Source organism: Madurella fahalii, assembly GCF_045866475.1.
Source record: "Madurella fahalii IFM 68171 DNA, scaffold_2, whole genome shotgun sequence".
NCBI classification, from domain to species: domain Eukaryota; kingdom Fungi; phylum Ascomycota; class Sordariomycetes; order Sordariales; genus Madurella; species Madurella fahalii.
The window spans coordinates 6,249,714-6,270,859 of NW_027263972.1; the positions used below are offsets into that span (position 1 = coordinate 6,249,714).

At 56.7% G+C, this 21,146-nt stretch overlaps 6 protein-coding genes across 6 annotated transcripts; 3 read left to right on the top strand and 3 right to left on the bottom strand.

Moving 5' to 3' along the window:
- Positions 1 to 1,104: 1,104 nt before the first annotated feature.
- On the top strand, positions 1,105 to 3,206 carry NRP1 (Asparagine-rich protein (ARP protein); the record flags this gene model as incomplete). The annotated part of the gene is made up of 4 exons (XM_071060005.1): positions 1,105 to 1,260; positions 1,329 to 1,386; positions 1,486 to 2,192; positions 2,286 to 3,206. The coding sequence occupies 4 exons, from the start codon at positions 1,105 to 1,107 to the stop codon at positions 3,204 to 3,206; spliced, it is 1,842 nt and encodes a 613-aa protein (XP_070916106.1).
- Positions 3,207 to 5,142: 1,936 nt separating this feature from the next.
- MFIFM68171_04586 (F-box domain-containing protein) lies at positions 5,143 to 8,148 on the bottom strand (the record flags this gene model as incomplete). Its single annotated transcript, XM_071060006.1, has 1 exon — positions 5,143 to 8,148. One exon carries the CDS (start codon positions 8,146 to 8,148, stop codon positions 5,143 to 5,145), a length of 3,006 nt encoding a protein of 1,001 aa, XP_070916107.1.
- Positions 8,149 to 9,003: 855 nt separating this feature from the next.
- Positions 9,004 to 10,552, bottom strand: HAT2 (Histone acetyltransferase type B subunit 2; the record flags this gene model as incomplete). Its single annotated transcript, XM_071060007.1, has 5 exons — positions 9,004 to 9,670; positions 9,724 to 10,242; positions 10,299 to 10,350; positions 10,404 to 10,457; positions 10,519 to 10,552. The coding sequence occupies 5 exons, from the start codon at positions 10,550 to 10,552 to the stop codon at positions 9,004 to 9,006; spliced, it is 1,326 nt and encodes a 441-aa protein (XP_070916108.1).
- An 844-nt stretch (positions 10,553 to 11,396) lies between these two features.
- Positions 11,397 to 15,919, top strand: exo2 (exonuclease II Exo2; the record flags this gene model as incomplete). Its single annotated transcript, XM_071060008.1, has 4 exons — positions 11,397 to 11,401; positions 11,463 to 11,556; positions 11,623 to 11,929; positions 11,985 to 15,919. 4 exons carry the CDS (start codon positions 11,397 to 11,399, stop codon positions 15,917 to 15,919), a joined length of 4,341 nt encoding a protein of 1,446 aa, XP_070916109.1.
- Positions 15,920 to 16,404: 485 nt separating this feature from the next.
- On the bottom strand, positions 16,405 to 17,248 carry SPC3 (Signal peptidase complex subunit; the record flags this gene model as incomplete). Its single annotated transcript, XM_071060009.1, has 3 exons — positions 16,405 to 16,654; positions 16,740 to 17,039; positions 17,103 to 17,248. 3 exons carry the CDS (start codon positions 17,246 to 17,248, stop codon positions 16,405 to 16,407), a joined length of 696 nt encoding a protein of 231 aa, XP_070916110.1.
- A 475-nt stretch (positions 17,249 to 17,723) lies between these two features.
- On the top strand, positions 17,724 to 20,587 carry MFIFM68171_04590 (High-temperature-induced dauer-formation protein; the record flags this gene model as incomplete). The annotated part of the gene is made up of 5 exons (XM_071060010.1): positions 17,724 to 17,819; positions 17,885 to 18,592; positions 18,639 to 19,235; positions 19,290 to 19,533; positions 19,593 to 20,587. The coding sequence occupies 5 exons, from the start codon at positions 17,724 to 17,726 to the stop codon at positions 20,585 to 20,587; spliced, it is 2,640 nt and encodes an 879-aa protein (XP_070916111.1).
- Between the last annotated feature and the right edge of the window lie 559 nt (positions 20,588 to 21,146).

A 21,146-nucleotide genomic window follows, 5' to 3' on the forward strand; every position in this document is an offset into this window, starting at 1 on the left:
CGGGCCAAAGGGAGAGGGCAGGATATGGAACGGCCGTGAACGGCTGCATCAGTACTACGGGGAGAGCTGGCGATTCATGGGATTTTGGAAAAGTCGGGAAACCTGGCCGGACTGATCTTTCATCTCATTGCTGATGCTGGTGGGAGGTATCACGTTTCCTCTTTTCGACTCCTGTGACACGGCAAGTGACTTGGGGGGCGGTTCTGGGACGTGCTCAAGCCCCGGGACGCAGCTGTCCACTTGGGTTCGCAGACACCCTGCCGGTCAAGGTCCGGGCGCGGCAACGCTAAGGCAAAGTCTCCAAGACAGCTGTCGCAAATCGGTGTTGGTACATACCGTACAGTACATACGATACGGGATACCTTAAAACGAGGCGGGATAGATGGCGACGGGCAGGACAGGAGCGGCGATTTCACGGGGCTGTTGATGGTGAAATAGATCTCTTACTAGATTGGTAGATGCATTGGCAGCGAACTCCATTGCTGGGATGAATAACCAGCCCGGGCCAACGCCCAGCGTCCACCTCCCAGTCAAGCTGCCCGTTTTTTTTTTTTTTCTCTCACGCTCGCGCCGTCTCCGATTTTCCTCCTCACCCTTTCTCCCCCCTTTCCACCTTTCCGCCCTTCCCTTCCTTCTCCACCCCTTTCTCCCAAAACTCCGAGGGAGGGTTGCGAGAAACAATTAACAGCCTCTGGGAGGAGACACGCGCACCTGTCAGCGGCCGTGTCTAAACTGCGCGAGACAGTCTTTGCACAAAGTCTTGCTGTTCCTGCCGCAGGTACGAAGCTAGGACTCGGACCGTGCTCAGCTCCGCAGTCGCCTTTGCCTGTCTTGGGTGGACTCGGTAAAGTCGCGGACCTTTCCCAGTCTGCTGCTTGCTACGACATTTTCCCGAAAACCCGCCGTTTGCTGCGTCCATTCCCCCCTGGGCGACAACAAAAAAGGTGTGTGTTGTCCCCGACCCGGTCGCTGCTGCAGTGTACGGCGCCATTGACTAACACGGCCTTCTGTTTGCCAGGGAACATCCTCGGACAGGGGCACCGTACATACCTTTTTCGATTGTTGAGTTCGGCCCCGAGCTCGAACGCTGCCCGACCCGCAGCCATGGCTTCTCAACAGAGCCCGCCCTTCAAGGTCGACCGGTACGTTATCATCCACGTCGCCACGACGTGCGATGAGCACGGCGTCTACGTGACCAAGGACTCGGCGGAGGTCATTGAGCTTGGCTGGATACTCCTCGATTCGAATAGCCTGGAAGAGGTGGGCCAAAACTCGACCCCTGAAAACTCTACGTCCCGTCTAGGTTCTCACTAGCTCGTGCTTTGTAGCTTCATCGCGAGAGCGTGCTGGTCAAGCCCGTCAATACGCCCATCACTCCCCTCTGCAGTGAGTACACTCCCAGTCCCCGTCGTCGCCCGGCGCCTGTCCCATCGCCAATTCGTCCTCGGTCGGCATCCGGCTCTCTTGCTAACCAATTCGTGCCAGCGAGCTTGACGACCTTGACGTGGGAACACGTCCGGAACGCCGGCACTTTCAGAGACGCCATCAATCGCTTCGACGCTTTCGCCTCCGAGCATCTAACGTCGCAAAATCTCGATTTCGTCTTTGTCACGCTAGAGGCCTGGGACCTGCGGGTTCAGCTTCCTCGCGAGGCCCGCGACAAGTCGGTTGTGCTTCCCCCTTACCTGCAGCACTCGCGCACTTTCGAGCTCCGCACCGAATATCAAAGATGGCAGCAGCACCACCCGGAATCTCTGCCCTTCGGGCCCTCGTCGCTGGCCAACATCTGCGCCGCGCTCGAGGTGGAAGCTGTGCAGTCCAGTGCTCCGATCAAACACAACCTGCCTTTCCACCTGCAGGCTCTGGCTCCGGCATCGCCCCGCCGCGCCATGGAGGAGGCCGTGACTCTGGCTCGTGTGCTCCGCGGCCTGATCCGGAAGTCGCAGCCTCCTCACGAGCATCCCGATGTGCTCACTCGCCCCATGGATGCCCGTGCTGATGTCCGCGCCTTTTTGTCCGAGCGCAGCAAGGTTCTGCACATGTCTGGCCTGCCCCATGACACTACCCAGTCGGAACTGGAGAGCTGGTTCACCCAGTTCGGGGGCCGTCCCATCGCCTTCTGGACCTTGCGGACACCTGAACAGCACAAGCCGACCGGGACCGGTTTCGCAGTGTTTTCTTCTCACGAAGAGGTACGTTTGTCTACCTACCCTTGCTCGCCAAGACTCGATCTTGATCAAGTGCGACCGCCAACCCGATGTCACAAATGCTAACCTTGTCACCAGGCTGCCGAGAGTTTGTGCATGAATGGACGTGCTTTGAATGAGAAGGCCATTGAAGTGTCTCCATCCTCTAGCCGTGTCCTGGATCGCGCCGCAGAGATCCTTACGCCATTCCCGCCTAGTAAGAATAGACCTCGACCGGGTGACTGGACCTGCCCGTCTTGCGGCTTTTCCAACTTCCAACGCCGCACCGCCTGCTTCCGCTGCTCGTTCCCTGCTGTTGGGACTGGGCCGACGGGTGAGATGGGCTACGGCTATGGCTATGCGCCACCGATGATGCCTCCACCCCCCCACATGGGCCATCATAGCCATGGCGGTGGCCACGGCCGCATGGGCGGTTCTGGCGTTGTTCCCTTCCGCGCCGGCGATTGGAAGTGCGGCAACGAGGTCTGCGGCTACCACAACTTTGCAAAGAACGTCTGCTGCCTCCGCTGCGGAGCCAGCCGCGCGGGTGCTGCAGTAGTTGCCGATTCCGGCTACCCCTCTCCCATGGACCCTCCGTCCTCGTACACCATGGGCCAGGGTTCCATGGGCGGCACTCCGGGGCCCGGTCCGTTCGCCTCGGCTGCTGGTGGCTTCAGCTCCGGAGGCGGCTATGGTCAACACTTTGGCGGGCCCCCGAGCACCTACGCTCTCCCATCTGGTCTGGGCGGCGGCGCCGCACCTTACCCTCCGTTGAACACGCACTTCGGTCCAGCCCCGGGCTCTCACTCTGCGGGCCCCTTCGACAGCCGCGCGGCCGAGGCCGCCTTCCAGTCGGCGGGCAACGGCCCGGCATCCGCTGGCCCTGGCAACAACTTCTACTCGCAGACCGATAACGACCCGTTTGCCTTCATCTCGTCGGGCATTGGTAGCCTTTCTGTCAGCAACCAGGACGCTCGTCAGAACGGCGGTGCCGCCCCGCCAAGCAAGTCGCCCGCGTAAATGCCAACCAACGACATACTCGATTGCGAGGTAACGGCAATGGCCCGCTACTCGGAGGCTGCCGAGTCTTCGTCTAGCCTTTTCGCGTGTGGCTTTCTTCTTCGGCAGGTTTGGGGATGAGGGATAGAGATTCATTTGGGCCTTGGCAATATCTCTTGGGACTTTCAAATCTGTTTCTTTCGAGGTGCAGGTAATGGCTTTTGGAAGAAATACCGCGGCAGGTCGCTTATACTGGGTTTGCGAAGGAGGGGGCGGCGGCGATGGGATGGCGGGTTTAAAAGTTACAAAGGGCTGGAAAGACAAAAAGAAAGACGCCATTCTTACAGGGTCCCTCAGGGCGGAGTTATCTCGAAACGACACCACATTGTACTGGCTCTCTCTCTTTCGGTAAAAAGGGGGCACAAAGGCGGCTGGTATGTCTATATCCCCGGGGTCACCGTGGGCACGCACACGGGTTGTTTCCAAATCACGTCGACTTCGAAACTCGCAATGGGCAGCAGAATCGGTTGAGTTAGGCATGGACCGGGCAGGTTTGGAATCGGGGCTGGGAAACTGGAGGGGCAAGGAGGCGTGCATAGCGAGGGAGTGCAAAGGGGGTTTATATTCGGCCTTGGTGCTCGTGACGTGGCTAGGCCTCCGAGCTTACACGTTCTGTGTGTTAATCTTGTCCCCTGCGTTTGGCTGTTTGGTTTTTGTTTTTTGTTCTTATTTTCTTTTTCCTTCATTATCTCTTTCTCTCTATCTAGTATGCTCCAGATTGCGGTCTATTTCTCTTATCATTCTCGCTCGTTGAGGAAAAAAGTTGCTTGGAAGGATGGTGGGGGGGAGGGGAGTAAAGCGGAACATCAGGGGGCGAAGGGGTGTTGGTTTCGGGTTGGAAGGGAGGAAGGTTGTTATTTTTCTCGTCACTTGTCTTTTGAAATCATTCATCCTTTTTTTATATCCTTTTTTTTTTTTCCCGCTTGGCTCCTACTGGCACATACGCCCACATATACACCTACGCACACGGTGGAACAAACGCAAAAACCGCATTTGAATCGGGGATGCATTAGTCCCTCAGTTTATGTTTCTCTGACGCTGTCTAGGCAGGAGCATATATCGCTCGGATGCTGGGCCTCTGGGAAGGGAGGTATAGGGATGATGGTGACAGCAGTCTGGCGAGTTGTGGCGGCTTGGGGTGGCTTGGGGATGGGCTCAGCAGGGCAGGGGCAGGGTTTACAGAGATGTTGATAATACTTTTTATACTCGCGTCTGTGTTGGTAGGCTCTGGGCTCCTTCCAGTAAGCCATTGGAGCTCTGGACAAATCGATATCAGTGCATTACTTGATCGTTCCTCTAAGACATGTATGTCCGTGGTGGTGTTGAGGGAATGCCATCAACTAGGATCAATAGTGGACACATTTAATGAATAAGAGGCGTATAACTAAACTCTCCTTAACTGAGACACTGTCCCCTTAAGAATCTCATGGATGCTTTCGCGGATCTGGCCGAATGTACCAGTACTTTAAAGACGCATGTTGACATAGGGACATTTTGACTAACCATAGGACATCCCTTCGCTTTCCCCACGGCGATTCTGACGTTAAGAGCACAACGGCGCTCAACATGACTTTGGTAGTCCGTCGCCCTCCATAGTACCTAATCTTGAATTGCCGGACCCAGCCAAGATGGGTGAAGAATAAATACGCCTCCTCCCAGGATGTGCCCAGAACAGCCGATAACCCCTCCCCGTAATCCCAATCTCTTTTACCTTCCTCAACTCCAGGAACGAGCAGCACCTAATTACAAAGCAAAGGGACAGCCGAGCTAAGTATGTATACTGCGGCCCAGTCAATATGGCGCCCAGATCCGAGAATCCACAATATACACCCATCCATCATGACCTGCAGCCTCCTCCCTCCCCCTTTTCTCTCCTCTTCACCATAAAGGGACGGCATCACCAAGGCCGATACCAATCCCTCAGTTTTCTCGTCATGTAATCCTCCTCAAAATCTTCATCCGGCATGTATCTGAATCGATCTTGAGCCTCCTGCCCGGCCACCTGCACCAGGGCGAAATGTTCCACGACCGGCCCTTCGTATCCCCCTTCGTCCTCCTCCTCCTCTTCTTCCTCCTCCTCCTCCTCCGCACCGTACTCATCTTGGCCATGGCCCATCACACTCTCATCCCCGTCCCCACCAACACCGCCCTCCCAATCCCCACCATCCTCACCTCCTTCCCCCTCCGACAGACCAGTCGTCGGCACCTCGTCCCGCTCCGGCTGGAGACCGTACGTCCCCGGGTTGTGGAGGAAGTCGTTCCAGTCGATGGGGGCGCTCGTCGCGGCGAGGCTCTCGGGAGTGGGGGGCTGCTGTGCCCGCTCGGCGTCAAAGTCGGCGTCAAAGTCCGGGTAGACCTGGTTGGCTTGGTCGAGGAGCATGTCGTCTGTCGTCATCATCATTTTCATGATTGCGGTTGGCTTGGCGCGCGGGAGGGAGACGCGCGGGATCACTATGGTTGGTGCTGTGGAGAGCCCGGTGAGGTCGGCGAGGCTGGGGAGGCCCGCGAGGTGGCCTCCGAAATGGGTCGGTTCGTTTTCTCCTTCTTCTTCGGCGTCTTGCATTTCTTCGTCTTCGTCTTCATCTTCGTCTTCATCGCCGTCGTTCTCTTCGGAGGAGAAGGATGAGGATGAGGAAGGGTAATTCGAGACGAGTGAAGGGGAAGAAGGGAGACCGGTGGAGGAAGCCTCTGCCTGCTGATCCTGTGGTTGCTGTTCACGGGGACGAGACGGGCGGAGGGCGACGTACATGCGCTGAAGCTCGGAGGCGGGAATTGGTTCAAGTTCGAGGTCGGTGTCGGAGATGGAGGATAAGGAGGTTGAGGAAGACGAGCGGTCGTCTTCTTCTTCATCTCTTGCCTGGCCTTGCTGCTGAGGTTCGGTCCCCCACATGTGGGATGGTCCAAGCGAGGACATAGCCCCGCGTAAGGCGACGCGCATCTGGTCGCCGGTTATGGGACGGTAAACGGAACCCACGGGCACGGTTCCGAATGCCATCTGCGCTTGCATTGGCAGAGGCAATGCTGAGAACCTTGGGGGAGCGTCTGCATCGACGTCCATTGCGTCTATATCATCGCTTTTTCTTGGCTGCCCCTGTCGTTCGAATTCGTCGAGTTGTTCGGCGAGATCCTCGAGGCTCGGAGGGAGTACCGTAAACTGAGCCCTTGGGCGCCGGGTGCTCAGAGAATGTTGAATCATGGCTGCGAGCTTGGCCCAGGCTGTCTGGAACTTGTAGCGTGCCGAGTCGATTTCCGCTGCTTCGTCCATATCCAACTTTTCCTCCCTCAGTATCATCTCTTTCTCCTCGGGAGTGAGCGTTTTCCACCGCGCCTTTCGCGCATGCTTGGGCTGCCACATGTTGCCCGCGAAGGGCACGTTACCACATCCGCCGTTGATGGCTTCGTGTCTCAGCGGCGTCCAGTCTTCCTGCGAACGGGGTAGCTCATCGTCGCTCATGTACATCTCTTCAACGCTCGGTACCAGGCTACCGCCGGTGCGCAGGTCGACATGCCCGTAGATGATCATCTCGTCAATGCAGGTGTCGAGGTCGAGCTGACGGCGTGCTGCTTCGAGCGGGACTAGCTCGTCCGGTCTTAGGAGATGCTCGGCTCCCATGCCCCATCCCTCAAAGTGGATGATGCCCAGCTCGTAGATATCAACGCCATGAAGCGGCATGCCGCTCCTGACTAAGGCATCGTTTGGCCCAACGTCGTAGCGGAGCTTCAGTTCGCGGATTTCCGCCGGTGTACGGTACTTCTTGCCACGGAGTAGTGCCCAGAGAGAAGACAGGCTGCGCTGACCCATCATCAGACGCATCAGCAAAGAAGACTGCGGGCCGAAAACGGGGTCATTGAAGGCGAGTACCAGCTTGATCATAAAGAGCTGGGCAATGTAGAGGTCGTCGTTGGTGAAGAAATCGGGATTCTTCATTAGGAGCATGCGCCCCCGGCTCGTAGATGCGTCCATGATCAACCAGAGTTTCTTGAGGGTCAGGTGGGAACTCTCGGGCATGCGGTGGCCCATTCTCGCTAGAGTCGCGAGGATGTCGCGCACCCGGATATCGCGGTTGACGACCATCTGCAGCCAACGTAGGCCCGGGACCAGGCGCACCTCGCCTTGTACGTCGTTGAGAGGTGGGTACCCTGCCATCCTTGCCTGGCCCGGTTGCGGCTGGCTCAGTTCCTGGTCGACGTTCGTCACCGGGCGGCCGAGGGGGTCGGGGATGAACCAGCGGTAGTAGACAGGACTGGAATAGATGCGTGCCGAGGTGGGTGCCATGACTTTTGCCCAGGCAAAAACGCTGCTCCGCATATGCAGGTCGATGACATCGTGGAAGTCGCGGCAGGTGCAGTAAAGATTAACAATGTCGCTAGGTCGCAAGTAGTTGCACACCTCGGTAATGAGCTCGATGCAGCTGCTGAGAGAACCGATCAGATCGAAGTGGTCCACCCTGGGAGCGGGCTCGGCAGCATGCCACTCGGCGGTGGCCTGTTCGAGGAGACGGATACGCTGGCGGGCGATCTGGCTGAACTCTTCAAGGAGCGCGGCGTCCGCGTCCTGCATGCCGTGCTCGGCGAGGAGAGCTTGCCACTCATCCTCAAAGTCCAGCCCCTCGTAGTCCTCGCACTTGTCCACCCGATTCGCATGGAGATTTCGGGACAGATAGATTTTGCGAACCGTCGAGTCATTGAGTCTGGCTCGCTTGGATGAGTGAGTTGGGGTCTCCTTTTTCATGTGACGGACAATCGTGTCGGCGTGAGGTCTAATTCCCGCCGCCTCGATCTCTTCTTGAGTGGCATTGAGTCGAGCAGCTCTTTCGGCGAGGTATCTGCGGGAGGCTGGATGTAAGTCACGGATATTCAAACCAGCCAGGGGGAACGCCAGGTCGTCTGAAGGAGTAGCCATGGTTGCTTCCCGTTGCTCTGCTGGATTAAGAATCTATGGATTGATTCTGGTGTTGCAAATCTGGACGGCTTCTATGAAATCCATGAGAGGTGGCCGAAGGAGGGGGGAATATATTTGTGTCGGAGTTGGTGTTGGTTGTGGTCGCAGTTGCGAACCGCAACCGAAGCAGCTGATGGTTTTCTCCTATTGTTGTTTCGCCGAACAATCCTAACGATAGGGCGGATGGCCGAAGGAACAATAGGTACCACGCAACTCGCTCACCAAACCCCTCAGCTCTTCGGATGAAAAACCAACAATCAGGCCTGACAGTCACACGGTGGCCAAGTAGGTGATATCCCATACACCGGTCCTTCCTCGAAACTGGCATTGCAGCCACTTCGGTCCCCAGGATTATCACTGAAGTCTCGAATTTCGGTCGGTCCCTTATCTGCGGTGACATGCTGCTCGTCCTTCCTCTACCAAGACTAGTTTCACACGGGACTCGAATCGGAAAGTGAACGGTTTAAGCTTACAGAGCTATAATGTAGCTATTCCCAAACGCAACACTGATGTTCATCCCTCCGCTTCACGGGCCGTTCCGGTATGTGTCCGCCCCTGCAGGTCTCTGCCTGACAGACGATTAACGTCAATTGCCCAAAACTCCGGCTCCCAGATTCTACGTCGTGATAACCGCTGCATATCATCACTGCGGGGCACTTCGCTTTTGATATTTTTCCCCTTAGGACACTCCCCGCTCTCCTAAATATCATCTGGCGGAGTCAACCTCATCCCCCGAACGGTGGCCGTACGTTGTACAACTGATTGTACGCTTCTTCTCGGTACCGGCTGTAGTAGCCGAAACTTGCGATCCTGCTTCTAATTGGACGCGTCTAGCTCGTTCATGGGCATCTCAATGTCATCCTGACTGACGATGGCATCCGCAACCTTCCAGATCTGAAGTAGGTTGTCTTCGGCAGCGCTGCACACGAGCCAAGGATCGTTGAGGTTCCAGCTGAAGTCAGCTAGGTGATTGGTATGGCCGCCATGCATGAAGAGAAGCTCCGGTGGACCATCTTCCTGGTCCTCGGGCAGCTGCTCTTCCCCAGCCCGGCTGATGTCCCAGAAGATGATCCGCCTATCGTAGCTACCGCTGCCTAGGATGCTAGTCTCGGTCGGATGCCACGACAGCGAAGTGACGGCATCGTTGTGGCCCTCGAGCGTGTGGATCTTCTGTTTCAGGTTGCGCAGATCCCAGATACCAATCGTCTTGTCGGCCGATGCTGTAGCGATGAGAAACTCGGAGCGCGGGTTAAATGCCAGAGCGTTGATCGCGTCGCTGTGGCCGTCGCGAGCGACAACTGCGGCCCTCGATGTATCGGGGTTCCGCGTGTCGATGATCTGCAGAGTCAAGTCGTCTGATACAGAGCCAATCCAGTGCTTGACCATGGGGTGGTACTGCACGTCGTTGACAATGTGATTATGGTGCGTGTATTTCCGCGACGGCTTCAGCGTCTTTCCCGGACCCGACACGGTCTTCAAGTCCCTGCAGACGGGTTAGAATAGAAGAATCCCACCTGGCCGGGAGAAAATACACACCAAAGCAGCACCGTCTTGTCCTCACTACCGGATGCCAGGCAGCCCGCCTCGTGGGGACTCCAGTTCAGGCCGAAACCCTCCTCTTTATGGCCCACCAGTTCGATCTGCGGGTTCGGGGTGCCCGTGGGAGTCAAGCTGTGCTTCGTGCGGTCAAAGATCAAGACCTTTCCGTCGACTGCCAAGGTGGCGATGATGTCGGGATTCTGAGGCTGATATCGCGCCTTGTTAACTTCACCCGGGTGATCAATCTTCTGTGTAATGTTGAACTTGATGACGGGCGGCTCGCCCGACGACGCCTTGCTGCCATAGCCACCAATCTCGCCCCGCTCCTCGTCGTAGTCGTGCGGGTTGGGCTCGACCGACTTCGGAATCTCGACCTCTGCGATCTGGAGGTAGTTGGGTTTGCCCTCTGCGGTGTGGGTCCCGATGAGCAGTCGGTGAACCATGTAGTTCTTCTCCTTTACGTCCTTAACATCGGGAAACCACTGCGTCGTCAATGTCGGCCACTCCAGCGCCGTGCTTGGGAGGGGGTTAGCAAGATTTCCCTAGCGCAGTTGGGTGGGGGGCCCGCCCACCTCAGAATCATATCGTAGAGGAACGGGCTGTTCTTCTTCCACGTCTTGTATTCTGCGACACATTTAGCGAGCGGCTCGGGCAAACTCTGCGCCAAGGCAACGCACCCTCATTGATCAGTCTCTGCTCCTGGTCGGCGTCATCCTGGTCGTCCATGTTGACTGTTGGAAAGATTAGAAACTTGTCCAGCTCGCGGGGACTCAGGAAAATATTGAAGCATACCGTCGACGTCGTCGACAACCTCTGCTGGCGGCATGATGGATGGAAGAAATACGATGTGGCCAAGTTACAGGTTTCTCAAGTAGGATATCCAGATTCTCGAGCTTGTCGCCCTGAATGCTCGAGAATATGGTTAATGGCTAAGTTTTGAATTGCAAGTACAAGCCGTTGCAAGAATGCGATCGCAGTTAGTGCAGCGCAGTTCGCGGCGCGACGCGACCTTAATTGATCTTCGCGTGCAGAGAGCTCAGCGGGCTTACCGAGAACGGATTAGCGCTCTATGGGAGGGTACATGGAGACCCGAGAGCCGCAGGCGGTCAACGGCGTTTCCCAGGGACTTGCAGGGAACCTTGTCACAGGTTGTGGGAGTGTGTGCAGGGGCCGAGCCGGGCTGGCCAAAGGCGGGGGACCCCCAAGGCAACCTGAAAGTGGGGGCACCGGCCAGTCAGTCACCGGCCCGTGCGGCTCTCTCGACTCGCAGCTCAAGGCGAAAACCAAGAGCCAAAGACGGGCAGCAAAGCCGCCATCTTCCCGACTTCTTCTCCATCGTCATGTTCGGGCCGCGTCGCCATTACCACTAGATTTCCCATATAACGGCCCGTACTTGTTGCGTTTTACGGCTAGTGTGACTTTCCGCTTGTTCTTGAAGCGCAGTCGCTTTGTGCTTTTTTCTACCACTCCTTTCCTTGTCGATTCAGCGAAAAAGCCCGGCCGTTTTTATTCAGTGCCGGCACCCCGACCCTCGGCCCGTCCATCTATAGTTGACATCGCTCCGTCTGTCTGGCAGTGTGCGCGCGCGCCCGCGTTCGGGGAGAAATATAGATACCGCACCCTCGGCCTAGATCGTAGCGCGACCTCGAGCACCTTGTCTCGCCGCCATCATGGGGTGCGTATCCTTCCGTCGCAGCTTTTATCAACATGTTGGCGGCCGACTGATGGCCGCATAGTGTCCCAAAGTTCTTCAGATGGCTCTCAGAGCGCTACCCTGCCATCTCGCAGCTCATCGCCGAGAACCGGATTCCCGAGTTCGACTGCCTCTACGTGCGCCAGACCTCCCGGAAGCCCCAGGCGCTTCCCCTTCCCGCATTCGCTAACCGATTCTCGTAGTTGGATATGAATGGCATCATCCATAACTGTACACACAAGGACTCGGACGATGTTCACTTCCGCCTCACCGAGGAGGAGATGTTCATCGCCATCTTCAACTATATCGAGCATCTCTTCGGCAAGATCAAGCCCAAGAAGTTGTTCTTCATGGCCATTGATGGCGTCGCCCCGCGCGCAAAGATGAACCAGCAGCGCGCCAGGCGTTTCCGAACTGCCTTGGACGCCGAGCGCGCCCGCGAAAAGGCCATCCGCGAGGGCAAGGAGCTTCCCAAGGAGGAACCCTTTGACAGCAATTGTATCACGCCAGGTAGGATTTTTTGTTCTTCGATTCAGTTTTGGTCTTGAGCGCTAAGTCTTCCTAGGAACCGAATTCATGGCCAAGCTCTCGCTACAGCTCAAGTACTTCATCAACAAGAAAGTGTCGGAGGACAGGGATTGGCAGAAACCAGAGATCGTGCTCTCTGGACACGAAGTCCCCGGCGAAGGCGAGCACAAGATCATGGAGTACATCCGGAATGCGCGCGCTCAGCCTGATTACAACCCTAATGTCCGGCACTGCTTGTATGGCCTTGATGCCGACCTCATCATGCTGGGCCTGCTGAGCCATGATCCCCACTTCTGCCTTCTCCGCGAGGAGGTGACATTTGGTCGCCAATCAAAGCACAAGTCCAAGGAGTTGGAGCACCAGAATTTCTATCTGATGCATCTTTGCATTGTGCGAGAGTATCTGGAGCTGGAGTTCCAAGATCTCAAGGCCGAAGGCGCAATGACCTTCCCCTTTGACATGGAAAAGGTCATTGATGACTTTATTCTCATGGCCTTCTTCGTCGGCAATGATTTCCTTCCGAATCTGCCCAGACTCCACATCAACGAGGGTGCGTTGGCAACCATGTTCAGGATATACAAGTCGGTACTTCCGCGGTGTGACGGGTACATCAACGAGAACGGAAAAGTCAACCTGCAGCGGCTTGGGATTCTTCTTGACGAACTCGGGAAGGAGGAGTACCGCTTCTTCGAGCACGAAAACGAAGACGCCAGCTGGCTGCGTGGCAAGAAGATGTTGGATAATGACGAGGCTGAGAAGATAAGGGCAAAGGCTAAGGGCAGACTCATCGTCAGCTCAGAGCAGAAGACTCTTTGGAAGCAGAAGATTCGGAAATTCCTCATCAACCGCCCCTCTCAGACTCTCGATCTTGGTGCGGATCTCAAAGCCGCTGACCGCAAGTTTGTGCAAGATTTTGCGGAGGCTGCCCACCTTGAGTGGGCCACAAAGCCGGATGATGACGGCATCCGCCATCTCATTCTATCGTTTCCTACAAGAGACGAAGAGGATGAAGATGACGAGGAAGCGCAGTCGGCCGTTCTCCGCATTGTCAAGAGATACGACAATGCTCAAGTCCTCGATCTTACCTCGGCGGATGCCCAGGCCGCAATGGAGGCCAAGTACAAACAGAAATTCCAGGAATGGAAGGACAAGTACTACATGGAGAAATTCGAAGACTGGACTCCGGAGAACAAGGAGGAGGAACTGCGGAAGCTGACCGAGAACTACATCCAAGGGATACAATGGGTCTTGTACTACTATTATCGTGGCATCGCCTCCTGGCCATGGTTTTATCGGTACCACTACGCCCCGGTCATCTCCGATGTCATGAAAGGCTTGAACGCCGACCTCAACTTCAAGCTCGGCCAGCCTTTCAAGCCGAACGAGCAGCTCATGGGTGTGTTGCCGGATCGCAGCAAAAAAATTGTCCCTGCTGTGTACTGGGACCTCATGACGGACCCCAAATCGCCCATCATCGATTTCTATCCCAGAGACTTCGAGTTGGACATGAACGGCAAGAAGATGGACTGGGAAGCCGTTGTTAAGATTCCTTTCATTGACGAAAAGCGGCTTTTGGCTGCAATGGCCCCCAAGGATGAACTCCTCTCCGACGCTGAGAGAGCACGCAACGATTTCGGTGTTCCCCTCAAATTCACCTACTCCGAGGATGTCGACTTTGTCTATCCCTCATCCTTGGTGGACGTCTTCCCGCCCATCGCGCACTGCCACTGCGTGGAGAACATCTTTGATCTGCCGCCGGTTGAAGGGCTAGATTACCGGGCCGGCCTGACAGACGGCGCCCTGCTCAATGTCTCGGCCTTGGCCGGATTTCCTACCCTGGCGACATTGCCATACACCGCCAGCCTCGGTTTCCACGGCGTCAACGTCTTCCAACAGGACAGCCGTAACGAGAGCATGATCGTCAACCTGCTGGGCACCGAAATGCGCACCAAGGTTGACGCCGCAAAAGTCAAGCTTGGCCAGCGCTGCTTCGTTGGCTATCCGTTCTTGCAGGAAGCCAAGATTGTGAAAGTCGCCGATGAGCTTTTCGACTACACGCTGGCTGAGGACGGCAGTGGCCAAGTCGTCACCAGGCATCATTCGAATCGTGAGATCGAGGATTGGACCAAGAAAGCCGACAGGATTGAGAATTTTTACAGCAAGCGGTTGGGGATCTTGATCGGCCCAGTTGAATCCTTGGTTTCCGTTCACATGCTGAAGGGTCTGATCAAGACAGACGAGGGAGCAACTGTAAAGGAGTATGGCGAGATTCCGGGCATGGAAACCGAGTACGCCTCGCAGATTATTGTCGACGAGGTTGTCAACGAGGACGAACGCTTCATTGAGAAGGCTGCCTTGCCACTTGAGGAAGAATTCCCCATCAAATCTGTCGGTTTCTTCTTGGGCGATTACAATTATGGCCAGCCGCTGGAGGTCGCGGGCTACACTAACGGTAAGCTCTCCATCTGGCTTGCGGTCTTGGAGAAGCGCGAGCCGGATTTCGCCAAGAAGATCATCCACGATGCCCAAATGGGCCTGCACTACCTCCCGTCATACATGGTGGCTAAACAGCTGGAGCTGCACCCACTCACGCTCAGCAAGATCACATCGTCTTACTTTGTTCGGACGGTCGGCGACCTTCGCGTAAACTTGGGTCTCAACCTCAAATTCGAGGGCAAGAAGCAAAAGGTGTTGGGCTACTCGCGCAAGTCTGAAACGGGCTGGGAATTCAGTCCTGCCGCGGTACACCTGATTGTCGAGTACATGACGAGATTCCCCGACTTCTTTGCCGGAGTCAAGAGGAACCCTTCAGGTGCCGAATTGACCGAGACTGATCTTTGGTCCGATCCTGCCGTTGCGGCAACCAGGGTCAAAGAGATCGGTGCCTGGCTCAAAACCCTCAAGACCAGCTCGATGGAGCGCGTGCCTCTCGACGCTGAGCAGCTCGACTCCGAGGTTGTCATGCGGCTCGCTGCCGAAGCAGATAACCTGAATCTCTCCGGAACCCAGTCCAACCCGAAGAGGATGAACGGCGTGCCTCGCAACGCGCTGATGAGGCCCGAAGACGCAGAGCACCGTCTCGGCAACCAGCACTTCGCCCTGGGTGATCGTGTCGTGTATGTTGCCTCCACCGGAAAAGTCCCCATCGCCTTCCGCGGAACCGTGGTCGGCATCAGCCGCACCCCAACGGCCAAACTGCTCGACGTCGTCTTTGACGTCACCTTTATGAGCGGAACCACCCTCGGCAACCGCTGCCCGCCCTTCCGTGGCCAGACCGTTCCGTCCACCGCACTCCTCAACCTGTCTAACAAGCAGGTTGTAGCCGGCTCCAAGACCCAGCTGGCTCGACAGCCTGTCAGCCCCTCGGTCACGACCCTGACTGCCCACGGCGGCTACCACATGAATGGCAAGCGCTACCAGGACGCTTCCGCGCCGCCGCCTTTGCAGGGCACCTGGCGCGGTGCGATCAATGGCGGCAACCGCGGCCGGGGTGGTGGACAGCAGTCTCAGCAGCGGGGGAACTTGCCCTATCGTCCCGCCCCTCACCATCAGCAGCAGCAGCAGCAGGATGGCCAAGGCCAAGAATTTGGAAATGGCCGCGGCCGTGGTGCCGGTGGTGGCGGGAACACGTACAGAGGACGTGGCTCCCGCGGCAGCGGCAGCGGCAGCGGCGGCTATGCCACGCCTCCTGGTAGAGGCGGCGGCCGTGGCGGAGGTGGGGGCGGATACCCTTCACCTGCCGGTGCTGGCGCGAATGGTATCCCGCAGCATCCCGCTTCGGCACCACAGCCCGCTGCATACGCGGCTGTCCCGCCGCCGTCGAGCCTCGACGCGCCTCGCGGCGGGCGGGGCGGGCGTGGTAGGGGACGGGGACGCGGAGATGGTCAGAATTGGGGAGGTAGAGGACGTGGCGGTAGAGGCGGTGGCGGTCAGCCGAAGCAGCAGGCTCAGGTGTCGGCGCCCCAGAACTAGAGAGAGTAGGGCGTCGGTATGTGCGCGGGATGCCGGAGTGTGGTGTATCCACTGCGTGGATTTTCATATGGTTGGAACGCGATGATGTTAAGGATGTAACCATTTCCCAGGATCGATGATGATTGATGGTCATGGTCATGATTGCGCTTATCAAGCGAGAATGGTGCGGAGGGCAAAGTATATCCTGGATTTGCATGCTGGGTCTGGTGTGTCGCTAGATTAGTGTAGACTCCTCCAGGACCTTTATTGCTGTTCACACGACCGCATGGATGAGGCCACGACGGACGAGAAAGGTCATATATAGACTCCTTGTATGTATCTGTGGCATCTGGGCGAAGCGGGGTCCGTGGACGGGTATGTAGCGGCGTTTAGGGCGCGGTGTGTATGCTTACGACTGTCAAGGAAGAACACGGCCTTTATGAAGTGAGGCATCTATGAGAGTGGAACTCCAAACCGGAGTACATTTTCCTACATCGAACGGATATCTAAACTTTTGCTCCCGTCTTCTTCCCCTCGTCCTTCTTCTTGAGTGACGGCAACTTGAACTTCTTGCTCAGCGATCCGCTGAGCGTCTTCCACTTCCAGAAGTCCACGTCCTGGTTCCACGTCAAAATGCCCACCCACGGCTGCACGTTGTAATGTAGCCTCAGTACCACGTCGTCCTGCTCGGCCACCTTGCCCGAGGGATGCGTAATCTGGTACTTGGGGCGCTGGTTCTTGATGGAGAGTTTGCCGCTGGTTTTGGTTGTTCCGGTCAGCTTGCACATGGTAACGATAGAATGTGTGTGTGGGAGGGTTATTATGTATGGACAAGTCATACCGGCTAGGATCGATGCTTTTGCCCTGGGCGCTCCGCTTCAGCTTCTTCAGGGCGATGGGCCCAATGTTGGCCAGGTGGTCGGCGCTGGGCGCGGTGATGATGCTGTCCCAGATGACGGCCTGGTTCGTTGCGTTCTGGCCAGAGCCGGTGCCCCCTGCCGAAGGCCATTCGGCAGTCACGTACACGAATATTTGCTTGGTGTTCCAGGTGAAGAGCGAGGAGAGATCCGCGTCGAGGGAGAACTTGATGATGGCGTATTCTTCCTTCTTGGAAGAGTAGTAGTGCGGGCGGCCGCGGACGCTGGAAGGCAGAGGGGTGTTAGTGGAAGGTGGGTGTCGGGTTTTACAGAGGAGGGACACATACACTTGGAGGTTGGTGGTTTTGAGGACGCCGACACTCGGGGTCCGCGGGGCGAGGAGGTCGGAGGCGGCGATGAAGGCGGCGACAACGAAGGCTACGGTGGTGAAGAAGCCGAACGTGTTTTGCAGTCGCACGATGGACGAGTACATGGTGGGCGATTGAACTGCGCTGAAGCGCGCCGCTGCTTTTCAGACAACTCAGGGACCGGCGCGACTTGGTCTCCCGCGGTAATGGGAGAGATGAGGCCGTTGTCACCTAGGCCTTGTCATCGGCCGTATTTGTTCAACGGGCTCGCGGAAGCTTGCACCGGAGCTGACCAGGTGGATCCTAGAATACTGGTGATAGCGATGAGGCCAGATCATTATGCGCTAATCGGGGATCGATCTGACGGTTGCAGCGCATTGTGTGCATTCGGGTTAGGGTTAAAGGTTATAGCGTTGCCACTATAACTGGCCACTGATGTCAGCGGTCCAGGCCCTGAATAATTAAAGCCGGCCGCGCGCCCGCAGTGCCCAGTAGCACCTCGATGGCTTCCCTCGTCACATCTTCAGCCCAGAGCCAAGATATCACTGCTTATCGCCGCCTGCCATTGCCCCCATGATGACATTCTTTTGAGCCGTCAACATGGGTGCCAGCGACTCCAAATTAGTTTTCAAGAAAGGCATCTTTAGGTTGTCCGAGGACCGGCACATTCCCGCCGACGACAGCTACTGGGCATCTGTTAGTCCCGGCTCTCGGCCGCTGTTCCACATCGACGATGTCATGCTAACCGAACTCTTCAACAGTTTTGGGAACTCCCCGAGTCTTCCGAAGACATCTTCAGTCTCTTTGCTCCGGCCGACGTCCGGCGCACCCGCGACAATGCACTCGAGAATTTGGAGTCCTTGATACAGGCCGTGACGGGGCGCCTGTTCATGCTCCGCCACCATCCATCGTTTCCTGACCCCGAGTTCGCCCCAGACCGAGAAGCACTGAACTGCATCCGCATCCTCACGAGGGTTCTTCCCTTCATCTATGAAAAAGAGTCGCTGCAGGATTGGGAGGAGAAGTTCTTTTGGTCCTCGCGGCGTCGGCGGACTAGAAAGTCGTCCATTGCGAATGAGGTGCTCTTTGATGGCGGCCAGGACGGCCAGATAAGAGCACTAGCCGACGAGTTTGAAGATGCAAAGCCCCTCGCCGAAGAGCTCATCGACACGCTGCTCGACCTCCTCTTCTTTTCCGACTTGACGGTTCCAAAGGCTCTCCACGGCAAGCCAAAGGTCACTTACGCCATCTGGCAGAGCGGGGTGGGCTGCAACGCGTCGATCCCGACAACCAGGGAGCATGAAAGCAACCGCAGCGAGATTCTTCGTCTGCTGCTGACCCTTGCGAGCCGGAGCATGTACCTATCGCCGAGCGTCCTGCCGCAACAGGGGACCAAGGCCCTCACGTACCTCTGTACTTGTTCAGACAAGCAGGTGGTCCTCTCTGTACTATGCTCACTATTAAACACGGTAGGTATGCTACTTTCTACGTAGAGACTCTGCTGACATTCGTTAGACCCTCAAATACAACCCAGCCAGTTGGCGGGTACCTTACAATGCGCTTGTCTTCAAGGACCCCAAAGAAATTCTTGTCACATACGCATTACAGTTCCTCTTGGCGGCGCTGCTATACCCTATTCCTGAGCAGGCTGGCGTCGCCACATCGAAGAACTTCTACCGCCATTTCCTTGGCCGCCTTCACAGGCCCCAAGATTTCCAATTCGTCGTGGACGGAATGACGCGGATACTGAACCAACCCCTGCAGGCGAACGCCTCATACATTCCTGGAGCCCAGTCGTCCGTAAGGTTTGCCCCTGAGATCATAATGCTCTTCTGGGAAATCACACAGTGCAACAAGCGATTCCGGTCATTCATCATCGACACCGAGCGGGCACACGACTTCGTCATCTTGATTCTGTTTTATGCCCTCGAATACAAGGCAGACGCATCTAAACAGGGGGTTGTGAGGATGTGCGCTTTTGTCCTGCAGACTCTCAGTGTCGAGAAGAATTTTGGTGTGAACCTGAACAAGTCGTTTGAGGCACAGGAGACTTTACCTCCCGCTATCCGGATTGCGGGCTTCATGGGTACCTACGGCGACTTCCTCATCCAGGTAAGTTTGATAGCTGCCTTGCACCCTGGACAGGGCGCTGACCGGATGTGCCAGTCTATCTATGCTCTCATCACCACAAGTCAGGGTAAACTCACGGCCATCTATCCTGCCCTCCTGGCCGTTATCAACAACATTGCCGCACATCTGGAAGGGCTGAGTGCGCCTACGTGCTCCAAAATCATGCAACTGTTTAGTTCCATGTCGTCCCCTTCGTTCCTCCTAGCCAACGAGACCAATCACGGCCTCTTGCGGTCGTTACTAGAGGCTATCAACGCCATCGTTGAGCATCAATACAGCAGTAAGCGCACCGCACAAACTCAGTGTCCGCTGATATGTCTAGTACTGACGGTCCCATAGAAAATCCTCAGTTCATCTTCGCCATACTCCGAAATCGAAAGAGATTTGAGGCTTTGCGCTCTTTCACGCTAGAGAGCGGCCAGGAAGAGATAGAGAGGCGGAGCCGACGGAGAAAAGACAGCGGAGCGTCGCACGACCCATTGGAGTCCAACTCAACAAGGAGTTCGGTGGACAGCATAAGGAGCCCTACAGGACCTCTCTCGCGAGCCCCGACGCTTGGCGATGTTCCCGAAGAAGACGGGGCATTCGCAATTGGCGATGACGAAGACGACAGTGACGACGAGGAACGACCGACACCGGCGGCGTCGAGTCCCAGCGAAATTCCATCGGCGGCTTCTTCCGCAGCATCCCCGGTGGACGATGACGTTCCGAGGCAACTGCAGGGCATGTCGGAGAAGGCAAGAGGGAAGATGCCGGCGGGCGTACCTAGCTTCTCTCGTCAGAATAGCACGACTAGCTTAGGGAGCGCTGCACTCAGCCAGTCGCAGTCGGGCGGGTTCGAGCCCTCGGCACAGTGGATCGAGAGTTGGCTCCTCGAGTTGCCACTTCATACCACCCTCACATTAATACAGCAACTCTCAGCCCTAATCCCGCGCCAAGCGATTTCGTCTGAAGCACCTATGCCGGCGACGCTGAGCAAGCTCCGGGAAGTGCAGCTCGTCGGAGTCGAGCCGTCCCCGATCAGGGTGCACTCGTTTGAGTGGTCGCCGCTGGCTCTCGGGTGGTATGAGTCGCTGCTCTGGGGCTTCATATTCGCCAGCGAGATGCAGGTTTCGAAGGGCACGGTGGGTGTTTGGAACACGACTCAGATCAAGCTCTTCCGGGTGCAGGAGACGGCGCCACAGGGTCCCACGCTGACCTCGCCACGAGGCGCCGTGGACGCGGTAGGGAGCAACATTGTGTCACGTATCGGAGCGATCAACTTGCGTGGTGCCGCGCCGCCAGCACCAGGATCTGGGTCCGGAAATGGACAGCCTGCTACACGGGGCGCTTAAGACCTTCCATATCGAGGGAGGATGTATGGTAGACGGACATTGGCCGAGACGGGCCATCACACCTACGTCGTTGCCACGCGGACCGCGCGTTTCCTCCAGGAACTGAACGGGATCGAAGGAACAGAGCACGGGAATGGAGTAGGATACTCTCCAGAAAGGAGGGCACAGCCCGGGTCTTCGAAGCGCATGGCGCAAAGCACTTGCTGCCAGTTGATGATTTGGACATGTACCTACGCAGTACCTAGCTATAATTGGCAGCATTATCATCCCATTTCCCGTAGGACCCTGGGAAGGTTGTTGTGGCGACCGAAATCGTAAGCTCTCTGATCCAATAATGCTGCGTCGTAGGCTCCTATCAGAGAGCGAATGCGAGGCTGCATGCTGGGCAGATCATTTCCCAAGCTGCAATGCGACTTCGTCAGCACCGCCACTGTTTCACGATGTTCTGGATCTCGTGTGGCGTGCCAGCCCAATCGGACCTTTTCTCCCCGCAGTCCAGCCACAGAGTACAGCACAGTACAACGACGGCACCCCATTGCCGGACCGGGACCCTGGGAGC